General features: G+C 41.1%; 2 protein-coding genes across 2 annotated transcripts in view; one reads left to right on the top strand and one right to left on the bottom strand.

Annotated features, from left to right (window-relative positions):
• The window catches only part of LOC134536872 (uncharacterized), a 60274-nt gene that overhangs the window by 14526 nt on the left and 17795 nt on the right, over positions 1–27953 (bottom strand). The window lies entirely within an intron of this gene.
• The window catches only part of LOC134536874 (tumor necrosis factor receptor superfamily member 11B-like), a 69906-nt gene continuing 64377 nt past the window's right edge, over positions 22425–27953 (top strand). The window contains exon 1 of the mRNA XM_063376926.1: positions 22425–22543. Within this exon, the coding sequence (XP_063232996.1) occupies positions 22514–22543 (30 nt within the window). The 5' untranslated portion in view covers positions 22425–22513. The remainder of the gene's footprint in view (positions 22544–27953) is intronic.

Below are 27953 nucleotides of genomic sequence, written 5' to 3'. Positions count from 1 at the left end.
CATTACTCGCTCCGCGCAAAGTGAATGTGACGAGTTTGTGGCCATGACCTGCTTCCTGGAGAGAATCTACGGAGACACCACGTGTGGAAGTAGAGAGGAGAGTATCTGGGGAGGCATCACATGTGGGAGTCGGGGAGAGGATCTAGGCACGTAATAGTAGAGGAAAGGATCTAGTCACGCTCCACGTGTGGAAGTAAGGTAGAGGATCTGGGGAGGCATCACATGTTAGAGTCGAGGAGAGGATCTAGGCACGTAATAGTAGAGGAAAGGATCTAGTCACGCTCCACGTGTGGAAGTAAGGTAGAGGATCTGGGGAGGCATCACATGTGGGAGTCGGGGAGAGGATCTAGGCACGTAATAGTAGAGGAAAGGATCTAGTCACGCTCCACGTGTGGAAGTAAGGTAGAGGATCTGGGGAGGCATCACATGTGGGAGTCGGGGAGAGGATCTAGGCACGTAATAGTAGAGGAAAGGATCTAGTCACGCTCCACGTGTGGAAGTAAGGTAGAGGATCTGGGGAGGCATCACATGTGGGAGTCGGGGAGAGGATCTAGGCACGTAATAGTAGAGGAAAGGATCTAGGCACGTAATAGTAGAGGAAAGGATCTAGTCACGCTCCACGTGTGGAAGTAAGGTAGAGGATCTGGGGAGGCATCACATGTGGGAGTCGGGGAGAGGATCTAGGCACGTAATAGTAGAGGAAAGGATCTAGTCACGCTCCACGTGTGGAAGTAAGGTAGAGGATCTGGGGAGGCATCACATGTGGGAGTCGGGGAGAGGATCTAGGCACGTAATAGTAGAGGAAAGGATCTAGGCACGCTCCACGTGTGGAAGTAAGGTAGAGGATCTGGGGAGGCATCACATGTGGGAGTCGGGGAGAGGATCTAGGCACGTAATAGTAGAGGAAAGGATCTAGTCACGCTCCACGTGTGGAAGTAAGGTAGAGGATCTGGGGAGGCATCACATGTGGGAGTCGAGGAGAGGATCTAGGCACGTAATAGTAGAGGAAAGGATCTAGTCACGCTCCACGTGTGGAAGTAAGGTAGAGGATCTGGGGAGGCATCACATGTGGGAGTCGGGGAGAGGATCTAGGCACGTAATAGTAGAGGAAAGGATCTAGTCACGCTCCACGTGTGGAAGTAAGGTAGAGGATCTGGGGAGGCATCACATGTGGGAGTCGGGGAGAGGATCTAGGCACGTAATAGTAGAGGAAAGGATCTAGTCACGCTCCACGTGTGGAAGTAAGGTAGAGGATCTGGGGAGGCATCACATGTGGGAGTCGGGGAGAGGATCTAGGCACGTAATAGTAGAGGAAAGGATCTAGTCACGCTCCACTTGTGGAAGTAAGGTAGAGGATCTGGGGAGGCATCACATGTGGGAGTCGGGGAGAGGATCTAGGCACGTAATAGTAGAGGAAAGGATCTAGGCACGCTCCACGTGTGGAAGTAAGGTAGAGGATCTGGGGAGGCATCACATGTGGGAGTCGGGGAGAGGATCTAGGCACGTAATAGTAGAGGAAAGGATCTAGTCACGCTCCACGTGTGGAAGTAAGGTAGAGGATCTGGGGAGGCATCACATGTGGGAGTCGGGGAGAGGATCTAGGCACGTAAAAGTAGAGGAAAGGATCTAGTCACGCTCCACGTGTGGAAGTAAGGTAGAGGATCTGGGGAGGCATCACATGTGGGAGTCGGGGAGAGGATCTAGGCACGTAAAAGTAGAGGAAAGGATCTAGTCACGCTCCACGTGTGGAAGTAAGGTAGAGGATCTGGGGAGGCATCACATGTGGGAGTCGGGGAGAGGATCTAGGCACGTAAAAGTAGAGGAAAGGATCTAGTCACGCTCCACGTGTGGAAGTAAGGTAGAGGATCTGGGGAGGCATCACATGTGGAAGTAGGGTAGAGGATCTAGGTACGTAAAAGTTAGAGAAAAGGATCTAGGTACGTTCCACGTGTGGAAGTAAAGTAGAGGATCTGGGGAGACATCACACGTAGAAGTAGGGTAGAGGATCTAGCCACACACAACTTGTAAAAGTAGAGGAGAGGATCTAGGTCACTTCGTTTGGAAGTAGGGTAGAGGATCTAGGGAGTACTATTTATGGAAGTAGAGGAGAGGATCTGGGTAAGCACCACGTGTGAAAGTAGAGGTTCTAGTGAGAAACCACACGCGCTACTTCTCAAACAGCCAGGGTTCGCAGACCATTGTACCAAATCTTTCACTTTTCCGCAATTATTTCTAAAAGCAACATTATGTTAAAATGTTTTTTTTCTGCCATTTCTGACGTATTCCACTCTTATAACGTTAGTAAACTGTCAATAAATTACGAAGAATTGTGCTTAAGAATAAATATTAAATTTTATCTCCATGTCACCCCAACATAATATAAATTTTCATTTTACGTAATTCAAAACAAAAATATTTTAGTCATCCTTTAAAAAAAAAACAATAGAAACTTAAATTCCAGTACTAAATTTACAGCAAAAGTTTGTCCAACAATTCATATAATTTTACAATTAAAAGACCAATTTTTATGCTTCATTTGCACTGGCTTTGCTTGATTTCAAATAAATACTAAGACTTATCGAGCCTTGGTTATTCGTATTACTTGAATAAAACTTTTTTTTTAATGCTGAGGAGGAAATAGGAAATATTTGTAAGGATATACACAAAGTCCTTACTGGAGCAACGACGACCACAAACAATATGCAAAACAAACGAATACTTGGCCGGGAACAGAGTCACGATGGTAGATTGAAACTAAAATTAAGTTAAAATGAACCCAGAATGGCGGGCAGCCTCCGCCGCAAGGCGAGGTTACAAGCGAGTTGTTGGCTCAGGCCCGTGGAAAGCGCGCCGTAACACGAAGAGGCCGGGCCGAGGCGTCGCTGGCTGGGACGGAGTGGTGACGGAACAAACGTTTTTTGACGTGACAACGTCTAATAAATCTATGAACGCCGGCTGCACGCACGAAAAAGGATGACTCATTGTCCCGTTACGCTCATTGTACGCTTGCGCCGCATCTATCTCTCTTCCACTCGATTGGAACAACCATCGATTTTACTTTTTCGAGACACATTAAACTAGAAACACTCCCATTCGTTTCCTACTTTTCCTATCATCGTCCTATCCTTAACAGAATAACACAGATTGGAAGAAGTTAAATAGCAAACATGTATAAACGTTATAGTTAAAATAATCTCTTCGTTAAAGTAATAAACATCTTTGAATTAATGAGTGCAAATAAAAGTAAATTTATGAATTAAATTGTAGATTTCATTTCACTCCTTCTTTGTATCCATACAAAATAGTGATAATTCAATAAAAATTATTCAATTTTATTCATAAAAGTATGCAATCATTTCATCAATGTTTTGTTATGACGTCACGTTAAACTATCGTCCGTAAACCGACTTTACAGACAACCAATTTTTTTTTTTTTTTGCGGGAATTGGAACCACCCGGAGGCAACCCACAAGATCATGGGGCAACGTCCGCCACATTTCCAATATTTAATGCTTGCAAAACTTAACGCAATACTCGATCACCGTGTGCCCGACACGCATTCAGAGAAAGAACTGCAAATTCAACAAAGCTTTATTTTGTAACAGTGAAGAAAAACCAATCATATAGTTCAAAATAAAATATCATTATGTGTTCTGCCATTTCCAATATAAAGTTAAATGACTGTTTTAACTTCAAAAAGCACGCATGTATTAATTATTTTCCTCAACACACCTTAATCATTGAAAAGGATTTTAAAAACATCAATTTTTTTTTTGTAGTACATAACAGCACCTCGGACCTTAATAAATAGCTCCCAATCTAGGGAAATCAAACAATAAATAATTTTTTTGAACAAACCTAACGTTTTACATGAATTTATGCGATACCTTCATAAAAGACGCTCATGTGAGGAGATCTATATGATTATTTGTTACTCGTGTGTGTGCATTGAATCAGTTGTTATCGGGCCCAAAAGGCTCTTGGAGTTACATTCGTATTAATTCTTCTGTGAATTACCGGCGCGGTGGAAAACCCACATCCCCCCCCCTCCCTCGTTTCCAATAGTGGGGCGTACGGGCTGTGACCCGTGACATAACGACCTTGGCTCGGTTCGCTCGAAAGTGTGTCGTTTCCAAGGCGGACGTGTTGGAGAAAGAGCGTGCGTGCGCGGCCAGGCGGCCGGTGATTGACCTTGCAGTTCGGAGACCGCCAGACGGTGGGGGGGAATCACGTTCAAGGCCGTGGTTGTAGTTTCGGCTTTTCGTGGAAAAAGGCCCATCCGGATTTTTTTTTTTTTTCAAGGGAAACAAGCTTAATGTGCCTCGAAAAAGTCAAATCGATGGTGGTTTCAATCGAGTGGAAGAGAGATAGAAGCGGCGCAAGCGTATAATGTGCTTAACGGGACAATGTACGTTACGGGACACTTTTTCGTGCGTGCAGCCGGCATTCATTGATGTATTAGACGTTGTCACCTCAACAAAATTCTCTCTCAAAACGAGAATATTTTCCCCTCTAAATAGGAAATTTCATATTTTGAAGACATCTGAGTAAATTTTCATAGATTTTCATTTAAATATTCATATTCGCACATTATAGTTCGCCTATCAATGAGTATGCGAATTAACCACATTCATGGTTAACATTTACACTGTTTTGTTTCGAGCTCTTAAACCACAATTTTGGGTACTTCCATGTTGATCATTGTTTCAGGGGAGAAAGGCCTTTTTTTACCGTTCAACTTGGTGGCAGTGGTGTCTTGAACCTCCTGAATATTTGTAGCATTGTCGAGTAACGTTGGAGCATTTCGCAGCCTGATCGCGCGTCGTTTAAATTCTGGTCCATAAACGACGCAGCTTTGTTTTTTTGAGAAGGACCACGATGATTCTCGGTGTCCTCTCCAAAGTCGAAAAATCCATACATATCCAGTAGGTTCTGTCTCCGTCGAAACGCTCGTCGCTTGGATCCACACATCCACGAGAGTTTCAAATATAAATGGTCTTAACGTGAAATATATTCATTTCTCTCGAGCCAAAACTCCAAGAAACGGATTTATTGGATTTAGGGAACCAAAAGAGGCCGCGATACAGCAAATTTTCCCTTTGAGAAACAACATGGCTCTGCAATCCTCAGGTGTTTGTGTGTCTGCACGCGCGCGCACGTTGGTTGAACGGGCGGCGGAACTGCAGGATTTGCATGGTCGTCAAACGGAGAAGCACTCTGCCATCAGGATCTTCTCGCCGCGTGCCACAGCCTCTCGGAGGCCTTCCTCATTGTCACGAGGGGCTTTAAGCCACAAACCATCAGCGCGAGGAGCAAAACCCCTTGCGAAGGGAGTCCGTCACTACAAAAAGGTGGCAACGCAAGCAGTCTTGTGTCCCAGTATAGCAGAAGGCGACAGTCCTCAAGGGGGAGCCTTTCTTTTCACAGACGAGAGAGCCAAACTCCCCTATCGTGCATCTTCGGTTTTTTTTTTTGTTCATTGTAAATAAATATGGCGGTGTTGATAAAATGATGCTAATGGTCATTTAGGTTAGGTTAGCTACATTATTAATACTTTAAAAAACATTGCGGAAGGTTGATTTTGGTTAGGATAGCTACATTAAAGATACGGGGGGAGGAAAAAAAAAGTATGAACTTCGGGGAACTTCGGGTTTTGGCTCTCGCGTCTGTGAAAAGGCTTCCCGTCCTCCAAGCCAGGGCAGCGCGCCGTGAAAACCTGCGGAACGTCGCCTCAAGGTCTAAGACGAGAGGAACCAGGCTTCCGTCCCTGGACGTCCACCCGTCGCCGTCGCCACGAGACCTCGCTGACGCCCCGCTGTCCGAGAGCGTCGGGACGCTTGCGGGACGCGTCAAATGTTCGTAACATTGCAACATGCACTAGAACCATCGCTTAAAACATATGCTACGATGTGTTTCAAAATATATATATAAAGTTAACAAACTTTTGATCCTGTTCACCCCGTTTTCCACACTTTGCCAGCTGTTTGCTATCACATTTTTTTTTCTTTTCCTTTGGTTGGTGGGAATGATAGATTTATTAGGCTTGCAAAAAAAAAGGGGGGGTGTGGGGGAGGATATAGGTGAAGCCTTCTTTTCACAGACGAGAGAGCCAAAACCCGAAGTTCATGTTTCCCCTCCCCCCCCCCCCCCCCCCGTATCTTTAATGTAGCTATCCTAACCAAATCAACCGTCCACAACGTTTTTAAAGTATTTATGATGTAGCTAACCTAACCTAATTGACCATTAGTATCCTTTTATCAACACCGGCGTATTTATTTACAATGAACAAAAAAAAAAACCCTGAAGATGCACGATCGGGCGTTTGGCTCTTTCTTCTGTGAAACAGGGTTCGTACGGTCCTGGAATGTCCTGGAACTTTTACCATGTCCTTAAAAGGTCTTGAAAAGTCCTTGAATTCAATCCAGTCCTTGGAAAGTCCTTGAATTTTCAGGTAACATAATATTCCAGTTAGTTTCCCATCGTTAAAATCATAGCTTAGGAATACAAAACCATAATTTGTTTCTTATTTCTAGAATATAATTTGCTTGACGTGAACAGACGATAACCGAGTGAATTTTCGTAAAAAAAAAAATGGATTTGGGAATTTCTCGTGTTCTATTGGCAACGACATTTATCGGTTATGGTGCGTAATAATGCTTTGCGTAACTGTGTTATTGGATATAGTTTGGTACACAAGAGTAAATGTGGTATCGCGTGGTAGTTGTGGTATCGATTTTTAAAATATGCAGGATAAATATGGTATAGTATGGTAAATGTGGTACAAACAAAAGAAGTTAGATGCAAGATGGTGGTTTTGCTTTGTACTTTTTCCGGATTTACATGCTTCTGTAATTGTATGGCATTGTCGGAGTGATTGGAAAGGGAAAAGTGTTATTTCTAGAAATGTTTTAATATCAGTTCCGACTTCGTTTTTAGTTTATACTTCCTACGAGTTGCGAAAAGATTTTTTTGCCGGCTTTGATATTTGCATCAAATAGCCTATTTGTTTGCATTTTGATTTAATTTTTGCGGCTGTCGTATGTAAAAACTACATTTTTCACACTTTCTCTTATTATTTTCCTTCAACGTGTTTGATAGTGCTTTTAGTGTTTTTATGTACCTATGCAACTTGAGAGATATTGTTAACATTTTTTCTCAAAATGCCTGGAAACTGTACTTTTAACGATTTGTGGTTACGTAACCCAAAATTCAGTAAATGGCTACAAAAAACGACTGACAGAAATAAAGCCAAATGTGTTTTATGTAGTAGTGTTTTCGATATCAGTAACATGGGTGTATCGGCGTTAACGAGTCATATGGGTGGGAAGAAACATGTCGCTCTGGCAAGTGAGAAGCCAAAACTTGGAATACAAGTATATCTCGGTGGTAAACAGCCTTCACAAGATGGCCAATCTACAAGTTTAGCAGTCGTGAAACCAGATATCCAGAATTCTCAAGATCAGCAGGTAGGCCTGATTAGTTCTTTTATTACTGGCCAGGACACTTTAAAAGCAGAAATTCTGTGGGCCCTTAAAGTATGCAGTAACCATTTTTCATACAAGTCCTGTGAGGATATTGGGCCCTTGTTCAGACAAATGTTTCCTGATAGCAGTGTTGCCAAAGGCTTTTCGTTGGGAGAAACAAAGTGTGCCTATATGTGTTGTTTTGGGATAGCACCTTATTTTAGGTCCTTACTCATGGAAAAAATTCGAAAGGAAGATTCGTATGTTCTGCTTTTTGACGAGAGTGTTAACCGAAAACTTCATCAGAAGCAATTGGATTACCATATTAGATATTGGGATACCGACAAAGTCGTCTCATGCTATATGCACTCTAGTTTCTTGGGACATGCAACTGCAGAAGACATGTTTAGTTCGTATGAAAAACTCAGTTCTGAAATTTTTCTTCCCAGCATGCCTTTACTGCAGCTCTCCATGGATGGTCCAAATGTCAATTGGAAATTTTACGACATGGTTTGTGATCAACTGAAGAAAGACACAAATAAAACAGTGATACAAACTGGCAGTTGTGGGTTACACATACTTCATGGTGCATTTAAGTATGGATCAGTTTCATCTACCTGGGATGTGGAGAGAATTTTGTCAAGTATGTATTATCTTTTTAAGGACTCTCCAGCTAGGAGGGAAGATTATGTGAATGTGACCAGTAGTACTCTTTTTCCTTTAAAATTTTGTGCTGTTAGGTGGATAGAGAATTCGATAGTTGCAGCTCGTGCTATTGAAATGTGGCCTCATATGCTCAAGTATGTAAAGTCTGTAACAGACAAAAATGTTCCCAACCCCAACACCAAATCTTTCATGGCCATCAAAGAAGCGGCAGCTGACCCACTCACGCCTGTAAAACTGCTAGTATTTCAGTCAATTGCCAAAGAAGTGGAACCATTTTTGATAGCATATCAAACTGATAAGCCAGTTCTGCCATTTTTAGGGAAAGATATGTTGAAATTGCTGCGAAGCCTAATGGAAAGGTTTATCAAAGATGATATTATGAAGAATGCAAATTCTTGTGGCAAACTTGTCAGAGTTGAAGTTGCAAAGAAAGAAAACCATTTGCCAGCAACCAAAGTCTATTTAGGATTTGCTGCAGAAAATAGAGTAAAAGATTTGGTTCACAAGAATGTAAGCAAGGATCGTGACATTATACAGTTACGAATGGAATGTCGTGATTTTCTCTTGGAAATTGTGAAAAAGTTGTTGAACAAGTGTCCTTTACAATATTCTGTTGTTAGGAACCTCAGTTGTTTGGACCCTAGAGAAATGAATGACCAAAAAATTTGCACTACCCGGTTTTCATTAGTATTGAAAATTTTGGTAGATGCAGGGCGAGTTGAAGAAACAGACTGCGATGCATTACTTTCAGCTTACAAAGATTTTATTCTGGAGTTTGGTTCGTCATCACAGTTTCGAAATTTCAAACCTGAAGCTGACCGTTTGGATTCATTGTTATTTGGTAGTGCAAACTCTAGTTCCAACTACGTAGGATTATGGTGTGTGATGAAAATGCTGCTGATTTTGTCACATGGACAAGCCTCTGTTGAGAGAGGTTTCTCAGTTAACAGGTAAATTGAAGTAGAAAACATGCATGACCGTACAGTAATTTCGCAGAGAATCATTTGTCAGCATGTTACATCTGTTGGTGGTGTCTCAAATGTAAACATTACAAATGATCTGATAGCTTCAGCAGCAAGCGCACGCCAAAAATGGCAAAGCTTTTTGGAAGAGAAAAGGCGCAAGAAAGAAACAGAACAGCAGAAGTTAAAACGAAAAAATATCACAGATGAAATAGATGAACTCAAGACCAAGAAACAAAGAATCGAAGCAGATATTTGTGAACTCACAAAATCAGCTGATAGGTTCTCTGAACAGGCGGAAGCAACCGGTAGTTTAACCATGGTGTCAAAGTCCAACAGCCTTCGAAGAACAGCCAAAGAAAAATCTGCATCCCTTGCTGAAGTAAACAGACAGTTATGTGAGAAGTTAGAAGAATATAAAAATCACTAAGGTATTGTGTGAATGTTACGTAGGTTTTTAGGTAGGGATTAAATTTAGTAGAAAAACATACTTAACATACTAAAAATACAAAAGCAGAAATAGAAATGTTGCGAAACTAAACTTAATTTGACTTACTTAAGTAAAAATTTGATGTAGCTAATATAATTTATTTTTACTGTGGTCCTTGAAAAATTATTGTACAGTCCTTGGAAAGTCCTTGAAAGTTAATTGTAAGTTCCTGTAAGAACCCTGGTGAAAAGAAGGCTTCCCAGTATATAGCCACCACCCCCCAATCTCTGTCTCTCCGCCCCTTCCTTTTTTTTTTCCTCATAAGTACGCTACAGTGTGTTGTACACTCGCATCATTCGTCTGACTCGTCTGGAGATCCTCTTTGTCCCGGGCAGTCACGTGGTATCACGCGGTATCTCGTCCCGCCACAGCTGCGTGTGTTAGCAAGCCTGTCGCTCGGCGCAGTGGAACAACACCAGAGCTCAGTTACGTTGTTACGTTAGACCCAAGAAATGGCGGTCCTAGATTTTTGCGGGGTCCCGGGGCCATTCATCTTTGACCTGGGTCCTAATTTTTTTTACACGACTTTCAGACAGGAATTTGAATGTCTTTACCGAGCTTACCAACAGTTTTGACTCGAGCTTATGACGTTTATCGCCACAAGCTTTTACTGCCCTTAAAGCGGGTTCGATATATTGGGTTGGCCTGAACTGAAACTACACACACAGTAGCGTACGCAGAATCCATTTCTGGAGGGGGTAAACAATGGGGGAGGGAATAGAACCTCTTTGGTCGCCGTTTGCTTCGAAATCACTTTCCTTTCGTTGGTAGGAACGATAGGTTTTTTTTTAAGTATGATGGGCCCGGGGGGGGGGGGATGGTGGGAGGTGGTTTAATTCCCTCTCCATCTCTGCCTACACCTCTTTACATGCAGTAGTTTCAAGGTTGAACAGAATTCACAGCCTGATCTCATTTTCTCGCAACATTCAGGGCACAACAATAAAAATATATAATTTAACTTGGTTTTTTTTTCCTCTCTCTCTCTCCCGGAAGCCAGCAGTTACAGAGGCAACTGGCAACTTGTCATTTAAACCGACCTATCATTTGATACAGCAACCGCAACTTAAAAGTTGGAAGTCAAGGTCTACGTTCGAACTGAGTGGCCGGCTGTGCTGTGATGTCAAAACTAGTATTTCTGTAGTTGAAACTACATCGCCGCACCTTCGCGTCGTTGTTTGGAACTGCGTACGTTACAATTACTCAGTAATTTGCCAGGTAATGGCTTAAATTAAGTCACGGAGAGAAAGGTCTGACTTATCAAAATGATAATTTTTTTGTGTGTTCGACCAAGAAAAATTTATTGCTTTCACATAAATACATAAATTTAATAAATTCATGTAAATTCTGTTTAATGACCATTATATATATTTTTGTAACAAATTTAAATCGAGCAAAAAAAAATATTTTGTTAAAGTAACTGGCACTTGTTCCGTGCTGCAAAGGCTGCTATATCCTATTTTTTTTTTTTTGGAATCCCCCGCCATCGTTCGTATAGAGGTCAATAATATCTTTAACTCTTAACGAGAAATCATTTGCGGCCAAATAGGTGTGCGAAGAATTTGCCGATTGGCTAATTACGCCCCCTTTCATTCCTGGCATCGCAACCGGAAAAGAAGGGGGGGGGGGGCGTTGGATTTCATTTATGAGAATATTATCTCATTGATCTGACTTTAATAAACTGTAGCCATAAATTTTGTTTTTTTTTCTGAGCTGCCTTCGTAAATAAAACTGGCAATTTAAACAATTTTTTTTTTATTTTTTTTTTATTTTTTTTTAGAGAAACAAAGTCCTAACGGCGTAACTTCAAACGCATAGCTAGACATATTTTCTTCAGCAAGGTCCACTTCAGTCATTCAGTCATTGTTTTAGCAGCAAAGAGAAACAACCAGACTCACCACCCCCTACTTAGCCAGAAGTCACCCATCCACCAGCTTACAAAGTTATTTCCACGGTAACGTTTACAGTCTTATATATATATATATATATATAAAATTTTTAATTTTGGGTTTTGAAAAATTGTAACTTAAGTACATCAAGTAATTTTGAGGGAGGCCCGGGGCAAAATTATTCACAAATTATTTTCCCCCTGGCCCTTGGTTTATCTGGATGGTCCCTGATCGTACGTACAGCATTTCCGGTGTCGATTTGTGAGGGTCGTTACCACAACGCCGAAATACCATAACGCCGAATGTCAAAATTGACCACAACGCCGACAGCTAGAAAACTGCTATGTACCACAACGCCGAAATAACAACTGAATGAATGTGTGTGTGTTTCTTAAATGTACCTTAACGCCGAAATACCACAATCAAACCTAACCTTACCTAACCTAGCGTAATATAACCTAACCTAACCTAGCCTAACCTAACCTAACCTAGTCCAACCTAACCTAGTCTAACCTAACCTAAACTTTGTGGCAGTCCTGCAATGACATTTTTTGGCGTTAGTGTATTTCGGCGTTGTGGTAATTCGGCGTTGTGGTACACAGCATTTTTCTAGCTGTCGGCATTGTGGTCAATTTGGCATTTCGGCGTTGTGGTGCGTCCCCGATTTGTGATAGTGGCGGTGCCGAGACGAGACATGACCTCCGCTGCCCTGGAGGGGAGTCGGTGCAGGCGACGAGAACAACGCAGCGCGCGATTGTAGTGTCCAGCCTCGTCGAGCCTCACCCTTGGCGTCGCCAGAGGTCGAGCAACACGCAAACACGCAAACACGCAGCAAAAGTGAAGAAAAAAAAAATTAAGTGGCTCCGCGCGCCAGTCCTCTTGTAGTTTTTTTTTTTACGACTGTACATCAAATTCATGCGCTCATATGACTTGCGAAATACATAATTTTTTTTTTTGTTGTGTGTAGCTCTGCTTGCGGAATAAATTAACACGTGTTCGGTCAACGTAGAGGGCGCGAGAGGATAGTTGAGACCTTTTGTCCTCCGAGTCTCGTACACAGGATGTTGGAAAATTGCATAGCATAAATTAAATGGGTGTTTAGAAAAAAAATTGGTTGTCTGTAAAGTCGGTTTACGGACGATAGTTTAACGTGACAACGTCATAACAAAACATTGATGAAATGATTGCATACTTTTGTGAATAAAATTGTATCATTTTTATTGAATTATCACTATTTTGTATGGATACAAAGGAGTGAAATGAAATCTACAATTTAATTGATAAATTTACTTTTATTTGCACACATTAATTCAAATATGTTTATTACTTTAACGAAGAGATTATTTTAACTATAACATCTTTTACATGTTTGCTATTTAACTTCTTCCAATCTGTGTTATTCTTTTAAGGATAGGACGATGATAGGAAAAGTAGGAAACGAATGGGAGTGTTTCAAGTTTAATGTGCCTCGAAAAAGTCAAATCGATGGTTGTTCCAATCGAGTGGAAGAGAGATAGATGCGGCGCAAGCGTACAATGAGCGTAACGGGACAATGTGCGTAACGGGACACGTTTACGTGCGTGCAGCCGGCGTTCAACGATTTATTAGACGTCACGACAAAAAATATTTAATTCGTGTGACGGTGCTGCTATCTCTAGGATTTTAGCAGTAACAATTGTATCGATGGTTGCGAAACGTCCGCTAGAACAGCGTTGAAACCATAGCCTCGCGCAGGGCACCGTTTATTAAAACTTTAGCCGGTTTGTTTCCTTACTGTGATTCTGTTTGGACACGTTACGGAATAAAGCTCGCGATTTAAGTTACGGTTGGATCCCAACAATTCAGAGCTTATTCGCTACCTCACACGAACGTCTTGGAATACCTTCCTTGGACATTATTCAATGGATCTACCAGTACGGCCTCAACGCATTATTAATAGAGACCGGAAAAATTCGCGGATTAATTTAACGACAGCCTGAATTTCAAATAGTTATACATACCTCAGTGCTGCCTTTGAATATATATACTGTATAGAAGTCGCCAGCCCAGGTTAAAATTTCTAATACGGTTTTGAGGTAGTTGGTTAATTCACCGCCGCAATCGCCACCATCTCTAGGGCATCGACTTGTGGTGGTCCCTAGCGGACAAGTGTCGAACTCTTCAAACACCCCTTCCCCCTCCCGTTGAACGTCCTCGAGCTGCAGTGAATGATGGATGGGGGGTGCGGGGGAATGACAGCGGGCGACAGTTCTGCGCTCTAACGTGTAAATAACAACTAAGACGATACACGGCGTTACGGCTGCGCACTGCAGCGGTGGAAGTTCCCAAGCTGCTCCTCATACGCTTCTGAAAAACGTAGAGTAAATCCTATCCACTCGCGACTTCTATACAGTACATGTATTCAAAGGTGAGAGTGAAGTAACTGACACGACGTGAGAGGCGGAATCTTGAAACTCCGCGCAGGAGCACGTTGGGAGCACGACGCAAACTAGGACCTAGTGCGGGTGACTGACGGCCAAGGCCAGCGGTGGCTCGCCTTGGCCTCCGCCCCCCGCCCCCCGGTACACTGTAAGTTTTTTTTTTTTTTTGACGGACAACTTCTAATAAATCGATGAACGCCGGCTGCACGCACGAATAAAAGGATGACTCGTTGTCCCCGTTACGCTTTGTCCCGTTACGCTCATTGTACGCTTGCGCCGCATCTATCTCTCTCTTCCACTATATTGGAACAACCGTCGATTTGACTTCTTCGAGGCACATTAAACCTTGAAACACTCCCATTCGTTTCCTACTTTTCCTATCATCGTCCTATCCTTAACAGAATAACACAGATTGGAAGAAGTTAAATAGCAAACATGTATAGAAGTTATAGTTAAAATAATCTCTTCGTTAAAGTAAAAAACATATTTGAATTAATGAGTGCAAATAAAAGTAAATTCATCAATTAAATTGTAGATTTCATTTCACTCCTCCTTTGTATCCATATAAAATAGTGATAATTCAATAAATATGATTCAATTTTATTCATAATAGTATGCAATCATTTCATCAATGTTTTGTTATGACGTTTGCGGTATTAACTGCGCACATTAATAAACACAATAAAAAAAAAAATTACTATTATTTATTTTTCGACTATCTTTTCCATGTTTTTTTTAAAAAAAAGATGCCTGAATGAATCATCATTTGAAATATATAATTATGCGCTTGGCATTATCTCGAAAAAAAATAAGTATTTCACGTATGCAAAAATAACATATGTTGTGCAAAGTCACAATATCTTGCTCGTAGTAGCATTGAGAAAACTTGTTTGTTGGCAACTTGTTTCCAAAGGAATCAGCTGTGAAAGTACAGAAGAATGTTTTTTTTTCCGTGTGCAGATAAGATAGCGCGCCTGCGCGTGTACTTCCCGGCGACGGAACTGTCTATGTCGAGTCTTCGCGTGTTGTGTTCGCACGCCCACCCGGGCACACACGCGGTGCGCAGAGCTTCAGGAATAAACAACGCGATTTCAAAACTACTCGAGATATCCGAGTGGGGTCTGTTTCACGAAAAGCATTTAGGAGTTCGCTGAGGGCTGAAAAGTACTTTTGATTTCGGAGCATGGTTTTAAACTGTATTTTTATAAGAATTAAAATGGCTAAAACGCGTGTTTTCAGAGTAATTTTTAAGCTTGAAACACCCGGTACAGATTCTCGAAAGCACTTAAGGGACTTTCATTACACCTTTATCTTCATTTCTCAGCAATATAATGTTACGGTCGCCGCTCAGATGTCACAGTTATCCTGTGACGACGAGAAGACTGCGCGCCAGTCCAGAGGAGACGCCGCGCTAGAAGCACCAGCGAGCGTCGCGCTTATCATCCCGCATCACTAACACAGGTACACCCCTGGCGAGGGGGGGGGGGGCCCCTTCGTGGCCCGTGCCTAGCCGAGCACACGAGCCTAAATAATATAACGCCAAAAACTTTAGAACATCTTGCCAAATAAATTATAATACGGTTTTTAAAAAAGGGGGAAACATTTTTACCGTTTTATTCCTGAAATAGTAACTACTTTTCATATTTAAAACGCTCGGAAATGTTTTAAATAATTCTACGTTTTGTTTGGTGTCTTGAGTTTTTTTTTAATTTAAGTTTATTTGTAGCGTGAGAACACACGATTTTGCTCGTTTCCGAGGTTATTTGTTTGTACATCTCTGGCGGGAACTGAAAGACACGCGGATTGTTATCTTATCATTGGCCTCGACCTTCAGGGCATGGCAGATAACTCGTGCTCCGACGACGAGGGTCATCATGTGTACAAACAACGAAACAAAAAATTTGGTTGTCTGTAAAGTCGGTTTACGGACGATAGTTTAACGTGACAACGGCATAACAAAACATTGATGAAATGATTGCATACTGTATGAATAAAATTGAATCATTTAAGAATAATAAATTAACCTTTATTGCAGAAATTGTTGTTGTAATAAGCAATGAAAACCACATTAACTTTTCACTTCACTTTATAAACAGTCGAGTGGAAGAGAGATAGATGCGGCGCAAGCGTAAAATGAGCGTAACGGGACACAGCGTAACGGAACAATGTGCGTAACGGGACACTTTTTCGTGCGTGCAGCAGGCGTTCATCGATTTATTAGACGTCACGTCAAAAAAAAAAAAAACGCTTATCCAACAGTTCTTTTTACACAGAAATTATGTCTGGTTGTATGAAAGGGTTTCAGTTGTTTTTAAAGGTTATTTTAGTTCGCATTCGTTGTAGCTGTATGTGACTAAGAGATAACATTGACGCGGTTTAAAGTTTTGTAACCTTCTGAACATTACAAATTATATTCGATACTAATTTAAAATGCAATTTTAAGAAGAGTTGACGCAGTACTTTTTTTTTGTTTCTTATAGCATTATCAATAACATAATAATTGTTTAGAGTTGTTGGACATACTAGTGCAATTTTTTTTAACTTAATAAACAATAATGCCAAGATTGAACACTGTAAAAAAACTTAATTGTTCATGCACATCCAAACAATAAGGCACAAAACGAATTTTTATCAATTTGGCTCACTCAGTGAAAGATTTGGCTGTCATTTCCATGCATTTCAAGTTAAAATAACTAAATTATTTTTAGTCACGTCTGAATTATAATGTATACAAATATACTATTATCCCCCTTAAATAATGCGTTTGCGAATTCACACTCGTGTATTATTATACTGAAAAGTTTTTAACGGTTACCAAAACCAATTGAGCCTTCAACGTAACGTCGATGATTTCACGTCTCACTAGTTGTGTATGTGGACTTGTAAGTGCGCACGATCCTTAGTGTGTTTTGATGGCTTCAGGTAGGGGCGGTCCTTTTTAATTTTCATGTTTCCTTTTTTTTTTTGGGGGGGGGGGGGGTTTCTGTGAAAAAAAAATGTAATTAGTGGAAAACGGAAGAATGAAAATCGTTATTTTCATGTAATTTAAATTGCTAGTCAGTAGGCTACAATTTGTATTTGATTCCAACTCAGATGATTTTTAGTTATTTGTGGCACTCTTCCATAACCGTCTTCCGGGTTTTTTTTTTGGGGGGGGGGGGGGGGTGGAGCATATGACGTGCAACGGCGTTGTTCTTCTTATTTTGGAGACAGTTATGGAAAGTTGCCACAATACATAAGGTATGCTGACCAGCGCTTTAAATGACCTGAAATTAACTATTTGAAGGAAAAAATATTTTATTTGCTCATATGACGCGATTTCACTGTGTGTGTATATATATATATATATATATATATATATATATATATATATATATATATATATATATAGTGTTTTTTTATTTCAAGCCAATCTGTTACTTAAAGTTCTACTGTGGTTTTACTAATTTATCATAAGGGTTGGTTTCATAAATGCTAACGAATGAGGGCCGGTGAAATCGCGTCTTGTGAGTCAATAATAAAATTGTTGAAGGTTTTTCTCTTATACGAAGCTTTCCCCCCCCCCCCCCCCCCCCCCTTAAATCAATCTAATTTGAAGTACTGGTCAGTCATTAAATTTGCTTTTGATTTCAACTCAGTGTATGTACATGTCTGTGTATGTATATGTGTATGTATATGTGTGTGTATAGGTGTGTGTATATCTTGATGTAGGCTTTTGGACATACGCCATTGCTTAGCATGCATGCTTGCATGTCCAAAAGCCTACATCAAGTCATGCACAAATCTTTCAAAGATAATGTGTGTGTATATGTGTGTGTGTGTGGGGGGGGGGGGGGGGTGAACCGCTCCTGAAGCTCATTTAACGGAGGTTCTGCCCCACGGAAAGTGACCGTCCCAGGCCCCCCCCCCCCCCCCCCTCAAATCCCAGGGCCACCACTGGCTACAGGCTGACGTCGAGAGGCGTACAGGCGCGACCTCATTCCAGTGTCTGCTCGCGGAACTGGTAGCTGCCCCCTCCCCTACCCTCCCTATAACACACACACACACACACATCTCCTAAGGGGACGCACTGGTCGCCTGGGAGGATTCCCCCCCGCAGGCGAGGTCACGGGGTCAACCGCACGTCAGCGCAGTGATGGCAAAAAACTGTTATACACATCGGTGCATCGGTCTTTCGACAGACAGACCGCTTGAATTATTTTGATACCGAAGAAATATGGGCATTAAACTATCTTTATGTTTTCGATGTTTCGGTCTATGATGAAAAATGAAACTTACCCATACTTTAACTATAAAATTATTATTTAATTATTGAGTTCTTGATTCATATAAGCTAATATAAAGGAATTAGATACTTAATAAAAGTTTAGTTACTTCTGGCACAAGATAATAAAACTTATATATATATATCATTTTTTATTATTTGTATATATTTTCTCTATATGTTTCGAGAGTTTTATTTTGGTAATTATTTTCCCTCTTTTTTCCCTCATTTGAAAAAAAAAATTGTTTTTTTTTTTTTTTCGGAAGCCATTGAATCGTAATTTTACAATTTTTTTTGCCAAATTTATTTACAGATAACTTGAGTAAGAACCGTGTTTTATCTTGGAAATATTATTGTATTCAAATTCTGTATAATAGAAACCAAATATCGGCACTAAAATATCTACACAAATTATCGATAATTAGGACTTAAAATATTGATATTTCCGATATATCGATATATCGGAAGTATTGATATTTCCGATATATCGATATATCGTTGCCATCCCTGCGTCAGCGTCCTCGCCGCGTGCCGGCGTCGTCGTCCGGTGTCCGCTGCCAGGCCGCCTGTGTCAGCTCCCGAAGCGTCGCACGCTGTTGTGTTCGTATAGTGCGTGCTTCCATCCGTGTCGTCGTGTTTATAAGAGTACCTGTTTGGTTTCACCGCATTGTTATTCTGCGTTGGTCCAATGTGGTTGTTTATCCCTGCATTCACTCTTGCTTGTTGCAACTCTCTGTTTCTATCGTCTTTTCTTACTTCAATTTCTTCCACAGAATTTATCTGTGCTGCCTATGACATCAGTTTGATTTCGTGTCGTTGGTCTCCTTTGTTCTTGAAATGGGAAGGGAGATTGATTTCTTATATATATACAACTAGATACCCGACCCGGCTTCGCACGGCTATACTAATGGGAAAAAATTAAGCCACATCTCCCATTTACAGTAATGGCAAAAAAAAAATCAGTGAAAATTTCTTACAATGCTGTATAATGTACCGGAGAGAAAATGAATAGCACCGATGGTTTTCCGACTCGTGCACGCAACGTACAACTGATGTACCCGTACTTCGCTACGGCAGTCTACAGGCGAGTGGTTTGGGCTGTGCGTTGATAGATCACTATGTCAGTCAGTCAGTCACCTTTGTGTTATATATATTTATATATCCCCTTGGGGGTAGAATTAATCAAAATCCTTTCTTAGCGGATGCCTACGTCATAACATCTACCTGCATGCCAAATGTCAGCCCGATCCGTCCAGTGGTTTGGGCTGTACGTTGATAGATCACTATGTCAGTCAGTCAGTCACCTTTGAGTTATATATATATTAAGATTTCTATCACTAATATTCACAATTAATGTTTTTATTGATATGGACCAGTTTTCAATTTCAGTCACTGAAATAAATATTTAAAAGCACATATATAATTTTTATTGAATGTAGCATTAAAATTTCTTAAAAAATCACGCATCGTTTATTCATAACTAGAGACCCGGAAAATTCGCGGGTTCAATGACCTCCAGGATAGACTCCAATATCCTCTACACACACGGGCAAATGCCAACTGTTCATTGGCTGTTGACTTGTGAGTCGTCTCGACTGGGTGGCCTGTGATTCGACACTTCTATGAGTGAGGGTCTCTAATTGGCCCTCAGTCCTCCAGGTTAACAGTGAACCAATGACAGAAGCAGCACTGAGGTATAATTATTTGAATTTTAGCAAATTTTAGCACAACACGAAATGGACCCGCGAATTTTTCGGGTCTCTATTCATAACGCGCCCAAAGAAGTACAAATTCCTAGAATCGCAGCACAGAAGAATCGCCGGCACCGCAGCGCGGTTGACCGGGATTGCGGAACGCCTATGCGCCTCGCCGCGTGACGTCGGGAAGCCTACAACTCACGTAGTTTCGGTTCCCTGCAAGAATTCCCGAAGATTTCCGAAGTTTAGCGTTTTTGGTATTAACGCCACTTCAGCCGCTAAATCAGAAGTTTCCAATGAAAACAAGCTTGTTGTGACTGACCTAACCTAACCCTTCGATTTTTTTTTTAAATTTCAATTTTTGAGAGAAATCCGAAGTTGCACGAACGTGGTAGGGAACCGAAACTACGTGAGTTTTAGGCTTCCCGCGTGACGTCACTCGGTGCAGTCCCCCCGCGCGCGGGGGGAAACGGGACGCCGCGTCCTTGGAGCCGACCGCAGCGCCCCTAGCGGCAGGTCGCGGCGACTGCGGCGCTGTGCTCGGTGCATGCCCGTCCTTGCTCCTGTGCAGCCGTGTCTGCGCGCGAGTCACGATCCTTGCGGTGAGGACCAATCAGCGCGGGGCGGAGGGAGCTGTCATAACCCGAGCCACACACGACTTGCAAAACACACAGTTTCCCGCGTTGCGCCCGTTATAAGTACCTACTACTGCGGTACTGTTTGGCGGTGATGGCAGTTTTCACGTGAACGTACAAATTTACAATTCACTGTGATTTTAGATGAATATTTCTGTTCAGCTTGAAAAATAAAAAAAAAATAAAAGGGTACCCGCCTGGAGATAACGTTGAGGCGAGGAAAGAAACATTTCTTGGAGTTTCTACGTTGTGTCTGTTATAAGTATTACTGCGAACACTGTTTGTTTGGTAGCGATGTAGTTTTCACGTGAACGTACAAATTTACAAACCACTAGTAATTTTAGTAGTTCAGCTTAAAAAATAAAAAATAAAAATATAAGGGTACCCGCCTGGAGTTAACTTGGAGGTGAAGTACGAACATTTCTTGGAGTTTCTACGTTGTGTCTGTTATAAGTAGTACTGCGAACACTGCATGTTTGTTTGGTAGCGATGCAGTTTTCCACGTGAACGTACAAATTTAAAAACCACTGTGATTTTTAGATGAATATTTCTGTTGAGCTTGAAAAAATAAAAACATAAAAATGTACCCGCCTGGAGTTAACGTGGTTTCGAGGTACGAACATTTCCTGGAGTCATTCGGCAGCTAAGTAGACTTGAAGCCAGCATATATGCGTGTGCTTACTCCGATGTTTGTTCTACTCGCTGTTCTCGTTGACATGCTCTGGAACGACCATGAGCCAGAAATAAATCGGTGAAGGGGGGGGGGGGGGGGGGCAGTGTGACCCAGTCAGGTGCAACCCAGTAAAAGTTGAGAAACACCCGACCTTGGTAGCGGACTACGCCTGCATTTAAATGTGTCTTAGGCGGGTATAGTTTAAGTAGAGTCCAGCCTGGAGGTTAAAGGTCATGCGAAATAATTGCTGTCCTAGTTGGTAGCCATGCCTAAATAAAATTAGTAAATATAATCTATTAATTGTGTCTCTTTATTAAGGTGTGAAATAAACTTCAGAATTTAATGCTATTGATCTAAAAAAATTCTCATGCGAAACACATAACTTAGAAACATCGTAGCTTAGAAATGCAAAACTTAATACCATCACAACTTAGAAACATCATACTTTAGAAACATAAATTAGAACAGACAGTGTACAAAATTCTATCATGTTTTTTTTTCTTTTAAGTTATGTCTTTCTTAGTAATGACTATAAATAGGGACCGGAACAATTCGCGGGTTTAATGACCTCTAGGATGAACTTTATAGTTCTACGTACACTCGGTCAAATGTCACCCTCTCATTGGCTGCTGTCTTGTGGAGGTGTCCCAACGTAGCGGCCTGTGATTCGATACAGCTTCGGTTGAGTGTTTCTCACTGGCCCAGAGTCGTCCAGGTGAGTTGTGAGCCAATAGCAGAGGCAGCACTGAGGTATAATTATTTGAATTTCAGGCTGTCGTGAAATGAATCCGCGAATTTTTCCGGTCTCTAGTTATGACAGCCCTCCTTAAGTTGGACACGGTGACACGTAGAACATTGCATTTTTCACGAAAGATTTACAGACCAGCTGTGTGTTAAAACTTTGTAGCATTGTCTGTGTTTCGTGGTTAAGCTGGGTTTATTTCAGGTACACGTGTATTTAGAGCACGCCAATCGTGTACATCCAGCGCGAGAGCAAACGTGTTCCGAATGGCCCGGCCAAATAGGGCAATGGCTTCTCGTGCAGACGACAGACGCCAGCGCAGGTATACCTTCTTGCAGTCTATCAGAGCCATCGGATTATTTTCGCGAATAATACATGCCCATAGTAATATAGTTACACCATTGTAAGAGAGCGGAAAAATTCACGGTTTTTAATTTAGTGGTATGCAAAAATTCAATAATTAAACATTTGTGCTGCTTCTGCTATTGGTTCACTGTTGATCTAGACTATCTAGAGGACTCTTGGACAATATTTGTCCTCAGTCCAAGAAGTATCGAATCACAAGACGCCTCACAAGTCAGCAGCCGGCAATGAACAGGTGACATTTGCTGAAGTATGCAGAGGATCGTGGAGTCTATCCTGAAGGTAATTGAACCCACGAATTTTTCTAGTTCTAAGACACATTTCAGTTATATATATATGAATGCTATGGTGATTCTTATTTATATATCACAAAAAACTAATATATATAAATTTGGTAGATAAACATGCAGAAATATCGAAAGAGAAAAAAACCGAAGTAAAACGGCTTAACTTGCGATGTTCACAAAATTGAATAGTGCTTGTCTGTAGTGACTATAAGGAGTATATAACATGTAATTCATCCGGAATTTCTACCCTACGTCTGACAGCTGTACTAGCGTCACCTATCACCAACATCCATGCTGGCAGGAGGATTCGCGATTCCTACGCCTAGTCTGGGGTCTTTTTTGGAAAGTTTTCAAGCCTTATAAGGGTAGCTAAATGGTAGAAAGGGGGAATCACATGTCAAACTCTTCACAAGAGGCTAGTGTGAGGATCAGTACGCTTTAATGGGGAAGTTTCAACCACCTGGGTTTTGGGGGGTAATGAAAACTTTTGAAGTGCTTTCGAGGGTAAAAAGGGTAATTTTCGTTTTCAAGGTCGTCCAAAATGGCGACCGACTCCAGGATCTTGCGCCTGGCGTCAAATCGACATTTTCCTACTACTCACACGCGTTCGGTGTTTTTTTTTTCGCGCAGGTTCCCCGGGTATCTGGCGGTGGAAGCCTTCATTTCACAGACGAGAGAGCCACACCCGACGTTTCGCATTTTTTTCCCGTTCTATCTCATTGTATAAACCGGTGTGGCATTAAATTTTGCTGTCGATTAGGATAGGTTAGCTACATTATAAATACTTTAAAACATTGTGGATGGTTGGTTATATGAGGTAAGTATAGCTTCATTAAAAATACTGTAAAATCATTTTATGGTTGCTTAGCAAATAACTTTTTAATATGTAGCTCCAGGGCTAGGAAACAGTTTACATGATTTCACAGTATCTTTAATGTAGCTATCCTAATCAATTCAACCGTCCACAATGTTTTAAAGTATTTATAATGTAGCTAACCTAACCTTTTTACAATGAACAAAAAAAAAAAAACCGAAGATGCACGATCGGGAGTTTGGTTTCTCTCGTCTGTGAAAAGAAGGCTTCCCGTCTGGCGGTGGCGAGTTGGGGAATCGGGGCCGCGCGCAGTTTTTGTCGCATGTGTTGACGACCCGTTAGGCTCGCGGACGCGCCTGCGCAGATGCAAATATTTCGCGGTCGAGGCCGTGGCGCAGGCTCGCGCGGTCAGCGACCGCAACCCGCGCCGTCGTGACGTCACTACACTCGCTCCGAGCCCACCCGATGACAAGCTGCTATAAAAAAATTGGTTGTCTGTAAAGTCGGTTTACGGACGATAGTTTAACGTGACAACGTCATAACAAAACATTGATGATATGATTGCATACTTTTATGAATAAAATTGAAACATTTTTATTGAATTATCACTATTTTGTATGGATACAAAGAAGGAGTGAAATGAAATCTACAATTTAATTGATAAATTTACTTTCATTTGCACTCATTAATCCAAATATGTTGTTTATTATTTTAAAGAACAGATTATTTTAACTATAACTTCTATACATGTTTGCTATTTAACTTCTTCCAATCTGTGTTATTCTGTTAAGGATAGGACGATGACAGGAAAAGTAGGAAACGAATGGGAGTGTTTCAAGTTTAATGTGCCTCGAAAAAGTCAAATCGATGGTTGTTCCAATCGAGTGGAAGAGAGATAGATGCGGCTCAAGCGTACAATGAGCGTAACGGGACAATGTGCGTAACGGGACACTTTTTCGTGCGTGCAGCCGACGTTCATCGATTTATTAGACGTTGTCACGTCAAAAAAAAATGGGCTCGTGTATTTACGTACGCGCTTATGAAGTTATACTTGGCGTACGAAACAAACTAACTTTAACTCTTTGCATGCAAATAATTAAAAAAAAACTAAAATAATAAAACAACTAGAGTGATATTATAAATACGGTTGTTAAAGTATGTATTCGATAAAATTAAAAAATATATTATTTTATTTAATAAAATAATTGAGAAAATTTTAATTAATGTTGAAAATAAAATAAATATGCCGAGAAAAAAAACGCATGTGATAATCTAAAAGTATTTGATTTACTCTTTAACTGTGACTTTAGGCCAACACTCTACAACGCTTACAGTTGACACTATTCAATTTTTTGACTGGGACATTATTTTATGGACATACTGTATTTTAAAGGAAAATTCCCCACTGCAAGAATTCTTCAAACAACATGTTATTATTCAATTTCCCGAAAATCACGCGGACATTGCGGACTGCGGTGTTTGCGGTCGCAACCGGAGCAGCTCGCTTACGGAAAAACCCGCCCGGGATTTTTTTTTTATAGAAGTTCCACGGAGAGTAAACTTCCTACGCGACGACCTTGACTTGCGTACACACGCTGCGAACCATTAACTGCGTCAGCGCTGCCCTCTTCGGGATTTGCCGTGAAAAACAGTTCCACGAACAACGCGGATAATGCCGACAACATTGCTACACAGACATTTAGAGCCCCGCCTACCTGGGTACATTATATGGTGCGCAGGTAAGTAGAACTTAGCACGAAAAATCCGATTTGGAAACTACTCAAGATATCAGAGTTGTGTCTCTTTACGGAAAGCTTTTAAAAAAAAATATACGCTGAAGGGGAATGAGTAGTCCTATTTATTTTTCAGAATTTCGTTTCTAAGCTGTATTTCTAGGACCGTGGAAATGGTCAAAACGCACGTTATCAGAATAATTTTTTAGACACGAAACTCCCGGTAAAGGTGCTTGAAGGCACTCAAGTCAGTCTCATTTCACTTCCATCTTCCATTTCTCCGCCGTATAATGTCATTGTTACCACTCGAATCTGCACGACGAGACGACTGCGCGGCATTCTACAGCCACAGTCTTGCGCATAGAGGCGACAATACGCTAGAAGCACAAGCGAGCGTCGCTCTTATAATTTCGCCTCACCAACCCAAATACACAAGACACATTAAGTGATGGCCGCTAATGGGATGTCTAGTCAGGGTCATGTGCTCTGGAAACCGCAACATTTTTGTTCTATTTGATGTGCAGACGCGTGTTATACAATTAATTAAGAGACGTGTTTCTCTGTTGGTAAATATGCCTTTATTAAAAATTCTGAAACAAGCCTTACATATGTTTTTTTTCCTGACGCAGATATCTTCTGGTGGTAATTTATTTCTGAATATATACCAGATAGTAAGCTTTCAAACACAAAACATTTTTTATCAAAATCGGTCCAGTAATTTTTGCTTGAACCTTGAACAAACGGACAAACTACAGTTTTATAATAGTTATAGCTAATCTAATGCCTAGCATGCGTTTCTATGCTTCTTTGAATTATTATTATTTGGAATTAGCAGTAAGGTACACATATACAAAGTAACTCTCTATACCTCTATATATGTCCCTCTATAAATCTCACTATATTGCTGTCTATATAAAATCGCTCTATATCTCTATGTCTATATCTTCCTATTATACCTATATTTATCTTTACAAAACAGAATACGAACACATATACATTTATATATATTACCTATATATATTTACCTGTCATAGGTGTAAAATAGGCGCGAAATCGAGTGCAACTTTGTGTCAAAATTTCAAAGCAATCTGTGAAAAAATTTCGGAGATTTAAGATTGTGAACGTGCGAGCATTTGTATTTTTTATCCACGCAGCCGGATGGATCAGGCAAGAGAACACATTCACGCACCGCGCAGTCGGGGCTCTACAGTGAGGGGTCGTTACCACAACGCCGAAATACCATAACGCCGAATGTCAAAATTGACCACAACGCCGACACCTAGATAACTGCTGTGTACCACAACGCCGAAATAACAAATTAATGAATTTGTGTGTGTTTCTTAAATGTACCTTAACGCCGAAATACCACAATCAAACCTAAACTTACCTAACCTAACCTAGCGTAATATAACCTAACCTAACTTAACCTAGCCTATCCTAACCTAGCCTATCCTAACCTAGCCTATCCTAACCTAGCCTATCCTAACCTAACCTAGTCTAACCTAACCTAGTCTAACCTAACCTAACCTTTGTGGCAGTCCTGCAATGACATTTTTCGGCGTTGTGGTACACAGCAGTTTTCTAGCTGTCGGCGTTGTAGTCAATTTGGCATTTCGGCGTTGTGGTGCGTCCCCTTCAGTGAGCTGACGGAAGCGGTGTGCTGATCGTGACCTCCGAACGACGGACCCTTGACTTCCCCCCCGGAGTCACGTCCGTGGCCGGCGGCGATGACGGACGATAACACACGTCGGTCCGTCGTCGCGGTAGCAAGCACGACCTCCCAGTCGTCATCTATTGGCGTTACCAACAATTGCTGTTCGGTCTCTCGGGAGTTCCAAGTCATCTCAATGATGCGCAAATGTTAAAAAAAAAAAAAAAAAAATTCACGTTAAGGGCCCCGCCTCGTCAGGGGTGTATCTGTGTTAGTGAGACGGGATGATAAGCGCGACGCTCGCTGGTGCTTCTAGCGCGGTGTCTCCTCTGGACTGGCGCGCAGTCTTCTCGTCGTCACAGGATAACTGTGGAATTTGAGCGGTGACCGTAACATAATATGGCGGAGAAATGAAGATAAAGGTGTAATGCAAGTCCCTTAAGTGCTTTCAAGAATCTGTACCGCTTGTTTTACGCCTAAACATTGCTCTGAAAACACACGTTTTTTTGCCGTTTTAACTCTTCTGAAAATACATTTTAAAAACTTAATCCAAAATCAAAAGAACTTTTCGGCTCTCAGCGAACTCTTAAATGCTTTTCGTAAAGAGACCCCACTAGGATATATTGAGTAGTTTTGAAATGGCGTTGTTTTTTCCTGAAGCTCTGCGCACCGTGCGTGTGCCCGGGTAGTTGGAGCTCGTAAGTTAACGAATAACGCTGGTTACAAATCATCCAAAGATTTTCGTAAATTAATCTTTATCATCGTAGGTTTACTGTTCGAAATATCTTTTTATTTCGTTGAACATAAACCCACAAGAATAAAATTCAAAACCTGTTTAAAACTCATACACTTATTTCTTCCACGTGTGCATTTACTATGTTTGTACCGAAACACAGAATTCCGAAGTTGAATCACGGCTACATAGTTTCTAAAAGATTTAGTTTTCTAAAGATTTCTTCGTTTATTTCAGACAAATTATTCTTTGAAAAGTCCTTAAATTTACTGTAATTTCTAACAGTGCTATGATAGATATTTTGTTGCCCAGAAATTTTCTGCATAAACCTTCAACTGATGAATTCATTACAAGAATTAATATTTCTTAGCTGGCATACGTTGATGCTAATAGCGACTACTTAAAAAAAAAAAAAAAAACTACTAGTTGTAAAGTCACCACGCTTCAAAGTGGTGTAGTAGTCGTATCAATCTT

Source organism: Bacillus rossius, chromosome 11 (genome assembly GCF_032445375.1).
Source record: "Bacillus rossius redtenbacheri isolate Brsri chromosome 11, Brsri_v3, whole genome shotgun sequence".
Classification (NCBI taxonomy): Eukaryota; Metazoa; Arthropoda; class Insecta; order Phasmatodea; family Bacillidae; genus Bacillus; species Bacillus rossius.
Note: the sequence above shows the minus strand (reverse complement) of the source record. Positions and strands in the feature narration are given on the sequence as shown.